Raw genomic sequence first — 13,086 nt, 5'->3', positions numbered from 1 at the left:
ACAGCAAGCTGAGCGTCCACCTTTGTCCGCTACTTCCTGACTGTAGATAGAATATGACTAGTTACTTTACACTCCTGCTAGCAAGACTTCCTTGTGATTGAAATAAACCCCCTTTTCCTTAAGTTCCTTCCTTTCAGGAGTTGAACACAGCACTAAGGATAGTAACAAATACAGATGGTAGTGTTTATTTTTCTGATTTGATTGATTTACATGGTATAGTGGGGCTGGAGATGGCTCAGCTTTTAAAGCACTTCCTGATCTTCCAGAGGACCTCAGTTTGCTTTCTAGGACCCACAGCAGGTGGCTAACAACTTCCAGTAATTCCAGTTCCAGGGGATCTGACACCTTATTCTGGCCTCCTGTGTACCTGTATACCTATGGCATATACTCATATATATACACATACACAGATTAAAAGTAAATCTTCAAAATGTATACATACATTTTTTAACCTGATGTGTTCGTGAAAGCTGGCTGACTTACAAAACGGTACAGAATTTTTCACATTTAAGGCTTAGGGAACATAGTGTAACAGAGTGATAGGATTCTAAGAATCAGAGGATCAGGGACTTTGATGTGAGAGTATGTCTCCTAGTAACATCAGAAGCTACACCCATAACATCTCTCTAACATGGGTTCCAGTGGTGATCTAAGAAAAGAGAACATCTAGGAACTTAGACAGGTAAAAGCTTGCAGAGCCTCAACCCTACATAAAGAATTACATACAACCTAGTAAGTTTGGAGTAGGAAATGTGGCCCTCTCAGGGAAGAGTTCAACAATTGGTTGTCCACTGCCAAACAGTCAATCCTAAAAACATGCATAGAAATAACACTATACAGACTCAACAAGTTGTATTTATAAATGTATGTATGTATGTATGTATGTATGTATGTATGTATGTACATTTGTATGTCAGCAGTAACAATTAGTGATAACAGGAGGCCATGAATGAGACTGGGGAGGGATATATGGGAAGGCTTGGAAAGAGAAAAGGGAAAGGGAGAAATGATGTAATTAAAATACAATCTTAAAAATTAATATATAAGACACATAGACGTAATGTCTTTGAACATTTGGTAAATGTCTTCCTTATGTGTTTCAAAACATTTTGAAACCATAAATAATTAGCATAGCAATATGTACAAAAAGCAGAGAAAATAAAAAATTAAATGTAATTAGAAAAATCTAAAAGGTTATACAAAAGAGTATATATATAATCCTGAATACTATCTGAGTTGTTAATTTTGAGCACTCTTAACACACTCATATTTAAAACTGTAATGCAGATTCCATACAGAGAGATGAAGATAAAAGTGGGCTGGGACAAGGTTGGCAGGAGGGAGTAAAGTCTTCGTCTTCTGTAATACCCACTTAGTATACTCTCCAAAAAGGGGTCAGGGGTGCTTGCATGAACAAGGTCATAGATTAGCTCCCCGATGCAAATCTATCAGTGTAGTCAATTGATAGGTAAGCAGGACCAACAACTAAGTGGAAATTGTTTGGTAGCTAGTATTGCCAGAGGAGTTGAAAATGCACAGTTGCTCCTGAAGGTTAGCCACAAGCAAAGTTCATCTCTGGTCCTGCTCTTTACATACAGTTGTTGGCTAACCAGCTATGCATGACATAAGTTTTACTGTCACCATTTCCCATCTGGAACTGAAAGGAAGAGTTGAAAGCTTTGGTTAACTAAGTTGGACATGGAGCAAACAGTGGGAGAAGGAGGCTGACTTGGGGCTTCAGTCCATTTTTGTTAAGCATAGCCCCTACTTTAGAAGGCAAAGTAGTTCACATTCTGAAAGATGATTCCATGTGACTATATATGCAATGTATAACATAAGCAGGGATGGGGTGGCGGCACAGCCACACAGTGGTTGCTGCACAAGGAAAGGACCTGGGTTTGGATTCCTAACACATGTCCCAAAGCAGGGAGGTGGTGACAGGGAGTTTCCTAGATCACATGGCAAGCAAGTCTTAATGAATGTAGGAGCTCCGGGCTCATTGGAAGAACTGCCTCTAGTAATGAATGAATGAATGAATGAATGAATGAACAAATGAATGAGTGAGTGAGTGAATAAGGTGAAGAGTAATATAGGAAGACTTTCAACAATGGTCTCTGGTTTCCATACAAGTATAAGCATGTGTATAAGATGAACAGTTATGTGTATGTATATGTATATATATATATACATATACATACACACACACACATACATGTGCATATGCATACAAGATGAACACATATACCACACATAGGCAAAAAATTAAAGGGATTAACCCTACATGTGACAATCCTTAACTTACATATTATAGATTAAAAATCATATTGTACCCATGCCCTGCTCTCCCCCATGTAATATGAAAACTCTTGAGCTAAAAGTTCTAATTTTAAAGACAGAGACTGTATGGTCATTTCCTTAAAACCTTACATCTAAATACCCTATCCCACGGTACTCTTGGATGCGACAGCCCAGTAGGAACCTGACACATTTAATTTAGTTGACTGTCCTATCCAAAAAGCAACATTCAATATTTATTCAATTAGACATTCGGTTAAATAAACATATACATTTCAGTCCTTTATAGTTTTACATGTCTCAAGAATTTCTTGTAATCATCTCATTCCAGTCTCCCAAGCTAGTGAGGCAGTGGATCACAAATATACTGTCTGAAATACATGCTCTGTCTCACAGATCGTACACAGATAGAGGACGAGATGTAAACAATCGTAACGATGCATTTAAAGAAAGCGACTCTTTATCATTCTAGAAGTAGTTCCTGGTAGTCTTGGTGTTTTGGCATTCATCCTACAGTTTTACAACCATACAGGGCTACTGACCAAGAAACATGACAATAATGCATTTTCTGTAAAAAGTTTTTGTAGGCTACAGTCCTTAGGTATGACCCAAACACAAAGATATACAAATCTCTTCTGGCTGAAATATAGAACCAACTGTCCTTGCAGAATCATTAATTCTTGAAGGCGCCATTGTATGTTGATGAATTAAATGGCAAGCAGAAATTTAAGAGGCCTCATTAGACATAAAGGACTGCAAACTGTGGCGGCCTCCTGAACAGAGTGAGTCTTTCTTTGTGATTGTCTGTCTTTACCTAGTGCTTCTGTTCCGTGGCGTCGCATTGTCTGTGAGCCCATGGGAGCACACATTATTTGAGCAATGGGTAAGAGCTGTAAGAGAACTGTTGAATTTGACAATGAGTGTTCCATACCTTTCTTGGCCTTATGACTGCAATAATTAGGAAACATGCAAACAACGTTGACAGAAAGATGACTGTTGTAGCTCAGGAATTCAAACTCTCATTCCTACTTGACAGCCTTTTTAAAAAATGGACTCATTCACTTTAGTAGAGGTGAAAAGTGAGTCATGACTGGGAGTTGGGAAGACTTATGTCAGCGAAGATGGTAGTAACATGAAAATGTATTCAATTCAATGGCTCATGCCTTGATTCTTTTGAAGTCTTACTTGAATATTATTATATAGTTGAAGATATTGGAATAAAGCTATCAGGACAGACAGACAGGACACTGGTACCTGAGTGAAAACCAAAGATACCCCACATATTAAAGCTACCCCACAGACCCACCATGGGCTGAAATATATTATGAAGTACTTTGTTTACATCTTAGAGTTACATCAGTAGTAAAATAAGACCAATTTCTTATAAATCTTATGAGATAGAACAAAATGCTGTAAAAACAAAGGGGTGCTGAGAAGGTTGCCCTAATGAATGTTGGCTATTTACTAACCATACGGGCCTCATTAGCTCACGGGTCTCTGCAGTGTGTTGTTTACTTCACTGCATAATAGGAAAGAAATTTAAAAGCGTAGCAGGGCTTAGTTGAGTGTATGGCCAATGAAAGTACCTACTGTTACTATTATCATTGGTCAAGTTTTCAAAATAACATAGGCCTCACATGGAATTAATTATGCTCAGGGTAGGGGACATAGCAAGGTTCATTTATGGCTCTTTCTCTTAAAACAATGATAAATAAACCCAATCTTAGGAAATTTTATTGTGTAAACTGCCATGGTTCAAGACAGAAAGATCAGCAAAGATGATGGCAGAGCACTGGGCACTGTACACTGTACATCCTCCACACACACACACACACACACACACACACACACACAGAGAGAGAGAGAGAGAGAGAGAGAGAGACAGACAGACAGACAGACAGATAGCCATTAAGCAATATGAAGTAATGCCAAATGGTCTTATGATATTTAATAAGTAGGCAATATTCTTTTCGATATATTAAAAATCAATTTTAAGACAGACATTTTCCTATACATTATGACTTGCACAGATGTTTTTTTTCCAAACCACCCAGCTGCTACGTTGTTAAATAAATTCATTTGAATCTGAAATCAGAGATGTAGTGGAGAAGAGGTGATTTAATATGCAATCTCATTACGTTTGACAGGCTTATTTATAAATGATCTACCCCACATTATAACAAGCATAGTTAATATGTTAATTAGCTTTAAAAAAGATGATGACAGGAGGCGCTCAAAATGCCCTCGTTCTTTGCAGACTGTGTTGGGGGACACTGCGGTTGATACCACCGGCTCCCTCTAAAGCACAATGCCTTTGATGAGGTAATCACTTATTAACGGTAGATAATTTTGTTATCTGACATTAAAAATTAAACCTGGAAAATAATCCCCAACTGTGTTCTGCATTTGAGAATGCATGCAGCTGCACCAGAAGAGCATCTAAGAAGGGGTACAAGCTTATTTAAAACGATGGGCTCCACAGCACGAGCTGCGCTATTCAGCAGGTGAAGAGCTACTCAGAGAAGCTGTTCGCACCCATGCTTCCGGTCATGTGCTTTTCAGTACCCTGGGAGTCTCCGTGGCTTCAAAGCTCAGCATCGATGTCCTGTGCTCTGGCTTTCAAGGAGCTACAACATCCAAAAATTAGCACAGTGTTTCCAAGAGGCAATGTTCAATTTGATCCTGTTGCTTCGGTCGGTCGCCATTTATGAAGGGAAACAAAGGTATCTAAGTGACCTTGATTGAGGTTTCAAGTCGTGTTTGACGTCCACACATTGCCTTGGTGCTGGGGACCTATAGGAGAAGCTCCTATCCGTGCCAGCTCTGATTTCTATCACATGCTGACAGTGTCACTGCATATGTGTCTTCATTAATAATTTTAGTGCCTGTGGCCATTTAACACTGTGTAGGGATCATCAGTTCTTAGTTACTGCCCTGTAGCTCCGGGGCCGTAATTGAACTGTAAAAATAGCCTGGAACTCCTACCACCTGCCTCCCTGGGTTAATATTTGTATTTCTTTTTGCTGCAGCTGAGCCATGGCTCAATTACAGTCCCATTTCCAGGTGTCTGGATCCCCTGCATCGATGACATTGATTATGCAAAAAAAAATCAGTGCCCTGTGAACGTCCCTCTCATGGGAAAGAGGCATGCATTTTTACCTGACTAATAGCAAATAGCAAATCAGCTTTTGGAAAATTGCTTGGGATGTCATCAGATTCAGAATGACAGGCATAGCATAGAAATAATTTTTAGGGCTTGAGAATGAACTGGAAATAAACATGGGAGGCTGCTCAACCCTGACACATTTGCTAGTTGTGTCTGGCAATGAATGAATCATCCTGGCATGGGAACAGAAGGGCACTTGGGGTCCACTATTTTCTACCAGTTTTCCTCCTTCCTCCTAATAACAGGCTTCTTTATATTCTACCACCATGTCCCTGTTTGAAGCCAGTTGGCAGTTAGTGCTCAAATTATCATCATTACACACACATGGGGTAGGGTCAGCATAGGGAGTAAAATTGGACAGCTTAGAAAACAAACAGTGTAAGAAACATTTTAGCAAGTCAGAGACTACCTGGTACTTGATACTATAAAGAACATTTGCCCTGCTCCACTGTGTGTGTGTGTGTGTGTGTGTGTGTGTGTGTGTGTGTGTATGTGTGAATATGCATGCATATGGAGATCAGAAGTCAGCTTTGAGTGAGAAACTTCTTCAGGTGTGCTAGGCTGACTAGACAGCGAGACTTTCAGCTCTGCCTGTCCAGACATTCACAACTGTTCATTGGTTTGGGGACTAGATTCAGGTCCTCCAAATGGGCAATGACCCAAATTCTTAAACATGCTTGTGGTATTGTGCTGTACATACGTGCCGGTGTGTCCGTATGAGTACAGACACAAATGCGCATCACTGTGAGACCAGGTCAGTGGTGTCTTCCCGTCCGCCTTCATTTTTGAGACGAGGTCTGTCCCTGAACTTGGAAATCACTGATCTGCTAAGTTGTAGTCCCGTGTCCTGCCTGTCCCCTCATCACCTGTGCTGGGGTAACATGCGTATGCCAACATGCTAAACTCAGGGTATCACACTTGCAAGAGCTTCATAACTGAGCCATGCACATAGTCCCTTAGAGAACATTTTAAAAGTTTTCTTCCCCAAAACTGAGCCAGAGGCACAGGAAGAACCGTGTCTTATGTTTTGGAGGGTATAATCTTGACTAAATTGCCAAGCAACTAAACCAAAACTGTCTCTCCACCACAATTATTTCAAACCTGTACCTTATTAGTAGAGACCTTAGCTGAACTCACTGGAAGACTATGAAGTATTTCCTCATGCGGAAAATAAAGAGGAAAACGTTTTATAAGTCAAGACTGTGATATAATTATTATCAGCATAGGCAACTCTCAACTGAAAAAAGCAGAAAGCAGCAGGGGATTAAGAAGGCAACTAAAACACACCTTGAGTGTGCACTGGTCTTTATCTCCAACCTTCCCCCATTAGAGCTAATGGTCTAAGTATCTATGTTGCTAAAAGATAGGCCAATCCTTAGGAAAACGTATTAACTAAATAAAGAGTAAATAGACATTAAAAAGCCAAGGTCAGGAAGTGTGTGTAATGAAAAGATGGATCACCTCAGCCGTTCAATGACAGGTGGTGTCCTGTCACTTATTCTCAGGACCTTAGAATGTCACCAAAATATGATTGGATTTATGATGAGGTATATAAATTTATGAATACAAATCCCTGGGGGGTTTGATTGCCTAGATTCTTTTACAATGCTACTGAAAGCTCTGTATCTAACCTAAGATGATAGTTATATGCCCGTAAGATGCTGCAGATGTTTTCTGTGGCCCCACAGAGCAGCAACCCCACACCTAGGGGCATCTTAAACACACATTAAGAAAGCCCCCATGTTATCTATTGCAAGGAGTCTGGTTGTTTTCTTAATGTATTCTTTAATAAGGAATAGACCAGGTAAGAAGCTAGGACTCATTGGTGTCTAACTTTCAACATTGCTGGGGGAGAGCCAGAAGTACTACACAAGAGGAAAATAAGTAATACACACTGTTATATGACCATGGAGCTAAATTCTAAATACAGCATGGCCATGATGGCTCTGTTATAAAGTAGCCACAAGCTTCAGGAATTAGTCTACTTCAAATCCAACGGTGAATCTAGAAAAGGAAAACTCATGCTCAATACCCATGTGTTAAGAGTAAGATGCATTCCCTTTGATGATTATAATTTGTATCTCACAGAAATGGTAACAGAGTAGTTTGCCGTTATTAGCAGATATGTAGCAAACATTACCAGTCATTTAAATTCACTAAGGATTTTTAACAGCTGGTGAACTACTGCATGAAATAACGCTATCCTGAAATTATTATATATATATATATATATATATATATATATATATATATATATATATATAGAATATTTTAAATATATATATATAATTTAATAACATTAAATTATATATATATATATATATATATATATATATATATATATATATATATATATATATTTAAACCTATGGCATTTCATTTTGGAAAATTAGCATCAATAGCTTTCCATCAAACCAATTACCAGAGCTTTGTAGTAAATATAAATATTGGTCTACTAATTCTAGGTCTACTGCTCTTTGAAGATACCAACTTCCTTATCACGAAATAAAACCATAAATTATGACCTCACAGAGAAAATTACTGTGCTGACAGTCAGACAAAAGGCCTCTGACCTTGTCCATCAAGAACTATTAGGAGGCACCATCTGGAGCAGACTCTGGTGGGTCCCGTTCCCAGTCAGATTTTAAAGAAGCAGCAGTGTAGACACATGAAGGCAAGACTCCTGCACCATTCATCTTTGTCCAAACTGTTAGACGTTTGTCTAGGTTTGGCGCAGGAAAATCATGGCACACAGATTAGGTAGGGGACTCATTTCTCACCACATGTCAAGGCAGGTGGAATATTCTGTGGAGCCCAGGAGAACATCTGGAGGTCTGTACCACAAGGTAACCACTTCGTTGGAGTATGTGTGGCTAGGGACGGATTTTGCTCTTGCCAGACCTGTAGGTTACAGAAAACATAAAGAAGTTAAGTTGGCATTAAAAAAAAAATATGTGCTTTAAATTCAAACGTTCCATTTTAAAAATGTTAAGCAATGCTACTATGATTCGATTTGTGAAGGCAAGTTCAAGGTTAGCACAAAGTTTGAGGAGGACATATGTAGTCGGCAAGCTTTGAAAACATGCTAATAAACATCAAGTCATTCATATGTCAAATAAAGTATTATTGTTGTGGGTGTGATAAAACATCACTAAACAAAATCACAACTACTCAAGAATCTCCTGGCTAATTCAATTTTTTTTTTTCTTTTATAGAACTCTAGTTCTGAGAGTGCCTTATTTCTAAGTTTTATCAGTAAAGGTTCTGTGGCCAATAACTCACAGAAAAGATAAAGCTAAAGTCTCCCTGCTAGATAACTGATCAGTGCTACAAATGTCTGCGTTGACTATTGAATATATTAAGAAAGTGCAATACTTTCCTCAAAGAGCTTAACCAAAAGTTTGTAAGATGTGTGTGTTTCTCAAAGACTCACAGGGGATGGACACTGGGAGGCTTATCTGAGAAGCCAATAAGCTCCAGAATTATAAAGCAGCGATCTAACTGGCACATATAGATGGGGCGAGCAGATATCAAATTGCAATGGGGAATGGGCTGCAGTATTACTTCAATTGAAAATGTATGTGCAATCTGACCTTATAACCATAAATATTCACACACTGACACACACCGCCAGAAACATGTATTCTTATGCCCTCAGGGCTTCGCCTCTGGAACGTGAAACTATCCATTTTTTAAAAAGACTTTAATTATGTGTACGGTCGTATATGCGCATGCGTGTGGGAGCCTTCAGAGAGCAGAAGAGGGTGTGAGATCTCCAGGAGCAGGAGTTACAAGTCTCTGAGAATGTCCTGATGTGGGTAGCCAACCTTGACCCTGCAAAGCAGAGTGTCAGTACATGCTCCTAACTACTGGCCCCTCCCCTTTCATTATGTAGTAGGTTTTACCAGGTTGTATGTAACGACTGTCTAATTATTTTTGAAAACATGCTTATTCACAGTGCTAATGGTTGAACATATACCCTCCAGCATGCGAAGAAAGCAACAAGCTATATTCCTAGCCTAAAACATTTTAAATGATTTTATTTCAGTTATGTGTAGGTGAGTGAACACTGTGTTTCTACACACACAAGTTCTGTACACATGCCTGTAGAGGCCACCAAAGGGGCATTGAGCCTCTGGAGTGGGCATTGCAGGCAGTTGTGAATAAAACTACATAGGCTGTCATTAATGGCAGATGCAGTATGGTAGATCTGGGATGCTCCCTCATGCCCCATTTGTTAAAGAGCAGTCCAATGGCAACCGCGCCCCTGAGAGTTGCTGGAGCTTGCAAGATGACGTCTGGTAGAAGAAGGTTGGCTCACATGGGTAGAGGGCAAGGTCTTGACAAGGGAATCAGGGTGATAGCTGTCCCCTCTTTGCTCCCCAGTAGCTACAAGGCGAGTAGCTTAATTCTACCATGGACTTTTTGCTGTGATATTCTGTTTCACTACAGATCCAAAAGCAACAGAACCAAGTCATTACCAACTGAAACTTCTGAGACCATGGACAAGAAGAAACCGTTCCTTCATCTAAATTGTCAACCTCTGGTACTTTTTCCACAGCTATGCGACATACCTAGACCATGAGTGTAAAGAATCTTTTGTCTGTCTTATGCTTAACGTGTGATATAATACAAAGTCTTTGCCATAAACCTACTTTAACATGTTCATTTCAGTGATCTCTTAAAATTACCAGTAATGCTTGGTAATATGAGTTTCTTCCTGTTTATTAACCATAGCTGTTCGTTTTCTGGGTTGTAGGTAAAATGGAAGAATAATCTGACAACTGGTAAGACACAAATCTGTCCTAAGGAGAGGGTCTAAAGGGTTCGGTAAGCCTATCTAAGGTCTAGTCCTTAAATACCTGCATTTTCATAAGAAGCCAGAAATTTAAGGACAGGTCTGGACATAGGTTCTGCCTTATCCCATATGTGGCTGTCAAGTCAAATGGGAGGCCATCCATGCTGGATGCTCTTGCTTTTCCTGAGGCCTTATTATCAGACAGCTCACAAAGAGCTAGGAGTGTGGAAAAACTGAGGTTTCCTCTGGCAGATTAGACTGGGCTTGTTATCAAATGGAAAGTGATACCCTAAGATGAGAAAAAATGAAAACACACACACACACACACACACACACACACACACACACACACACACACCAGAATGACCTAAATAGAATGTAAATCAAAACCATCACATGGGCTTGCAGATGAGATGTGAGCGGTGAAGTCCCATAACTATTCGTGGACAATACAAACAGAAGTTCCTGTGCCACACTATTTCCTCCCTTCTGACATACTTAGGTCAAAGAAAGCAACAGCTCCAGATTTCAACAACGATTTAAATGAACCTATGAACTTTGAAAAAAAGAACTACAGTGGTTCCCTAAGTAGCACGGAGGATGTGTTATCAACGTTTTTATAAAAGGTTTTTTAAAGAGGGCTTGCACATAGCCTTCCATATAGAAATGAGGATATTTTAGTTCAGAATCCAGCTTTCTCAACCACTTAGAGCAGCTCTCTTACACCTCTCATGAATATAATCGGTTGAAAGCTGATGGCTCTGAAGATATACCATACATTGATGAACAAAAAGGGTTCACTCTAAAGATACTTATATCCATTTAATAAGAGAGATAAATCTTAACGTTTTCCAGGAAAGACCAAATTACTTAAATGATGGCTCTTTTTTCTTTTTTTTAGAAGAATACCTCAAGTACAACTTTCCACTTTCCCAGATCGTTGTGGTAAAGACAATGCTATGTGTTTGTAAGGCTCACAAATCAAAACCTGCTTACTCATGCAAAATTTATCAAGCCGCATCTTTCAGCTGAAGGAAAACTGTAGGACAGGATTAATTAGCACAGCATGTGTGAAAGCTTTCTCTCTGTGGTCCCTGTCAGTTGCTATGGTTACACTACAGGAAGAGAGCCACACTACCTTTTAAAAAACATGAAGTTCATGGGTGATTATCAAAACTTATATTTATGTTTAGTCTGAACTGAAAGGTGAGAAGAAGTCTGAGATGCCAACCGGATGAAGGCAGTTTGCCAGAACAGTACGGGTCGTTTGTGCCCCTTTGGACACGGGCACCTTTGGGCCCTATAATGGCTCTCATTACAAATGGATGTACATACTTTTGATGTTGTCACTTCTAATGAGGGCAGACCTGAGAGTAAAGAAGAATGTTCTGCCATTCAAGAACTACCTCTGACAGCTCAGAATCGGGATGCCATTGTTCTTGTACAATAGAAGTGAAGCAAGTTTTGTAGCTAACAATTTTTAAAATAACTTCTTTCTCTGTATTTATAACATCACTAACTCAGAGATGAGATCTGCAGCCATGCTGGGTTGGGTCCTATCCTCTAGTATGGTCAGAGAAGAAGTCCCAGGGTAGTACTGTCTATATTTGCATAGCTGGATGAGACAATCAGCACCAAATTATGGACACTGTGCAGCAATTAACTCTTCTCTCTGGTGAGTTATAAGCTGCTGATTGTTTTTCTTACTTTAAATTTCTTCCTCTACTTCTGTTCTACCGAATAGTCAACCAGAAATGACACGGTATGCCTCCGGGACCTTATTATGTTTGTCTCGTACTGGCTTTATAATGAATAGACCTTTAAATCGGTATCTCGAAATGTGGGTGTTTATGGACTTGGTGTTTAATGCAATGCTTAGAGGCAAGGCTTTTAGGAAGAGGTGGTTCATGGGAGCTTTGCCCGTGAAAGGATTGATTCATGGAGAGACCTGTCAACTGATGAGACTATTTGTCATTGTGGGCAACATGGATGGAGGGCTTAGTTGAAGGTCTGGGTTTCTGAATGTATGACATTTCTTCTGGTTCCCCAACCTCCAACAGTAAGATGAGAGGAATGGCTCCGCCACACACTTTGAGCTCGATGCCCTGCCGCACTGAGGCACAACAGCATGGAGTCAGGAGCTACCGACTTAGACCCCTGAGCTTCTGAGCTAAAATCAGCCTTTCTTTTCTTAAGCTGGCGGTTCCTCGCAGTGTTGGAAAAGACATGCAGAGCATTTCTCAAATGCACAGTCTATCAGGCATGGTGGATCATGACCTGCTTCTCCGATTCCTTTATTTTAAAATTCTTAACATGTTTTCTTATACAACATTTTTACTTTATTGCAAGAGGATTGTTTTCTATGGGATACACCCCGATTGTGGTTTCCCTTCCTCCACTCTTCCTCGATGTTCCTCAAATCCCCTCCCACACAGGGGCATATCTTTTATGTCTCTTTTGCAAACAATGAGGCATCTAATAGATTACAATGAAATAAAACCTAACACAAGGGGCTAAAACAAAAACACATAAAATAGAGTAGGACAAACCAAACACAAGAAACAGAGACAAAGAAAAACACAAGACACAGATACAGACACAGAAACCCACTTATTCACACACTCAGGAATGTGAGCCTACACCCCTTTTAAAATTTTTTGCTCTTGTATAAAAAATGAAAATCCATGCTTCTCTGAGAGGTGTTTGTTGAAATGAAATTAATAGATATAGTAAGGTCACTGAGAATGATTGGGATCAATACTGATTGGCAAACTCATGGTTATAGATTGGCCTATGTACTAAACAAAGCTTCACCTGATGTGGCAAA

At 39.6% G+C, this 13,086-nt stretch overlaps 1 protein-coding gene across 1 annotated transcript in view; it reads right to left on the bottom strand.

The window, feature by feature from the left end:
- Positions 1-13,086, bottom strand: part of CDK14 (cyclin dependent kinase 14) — a 511,537-nt gene that overhangs the window by 200,739 nt on the left and 297,712 nt on the right. The window contains exon 9 of the mRNA XM_080936223.1: positions 8,242-8,362. Within this exon, the coding sequence (XP_080792349.1) occupies positions 8,242-8,362 (121 nt within the window). The remainder of the gene's footprint in view (positions 1-8,241; positions 8,363-13,086) is intronic.

This window comes from Micromys minutus, assembly GCF_963924665.1.
Source record: "Micromys minutus genome assembly, chromosome: 23".
Classification (NCBI taxonomy): domain Eukaryota; kingdom Metazoa; phylum Chordata; class Mammalia; order Rodentia; family Muridae; genus Micromys; species Micromys minutus.
This window is presented reverse-complemented; position numbering and strand designations above follow the sequence as displayed.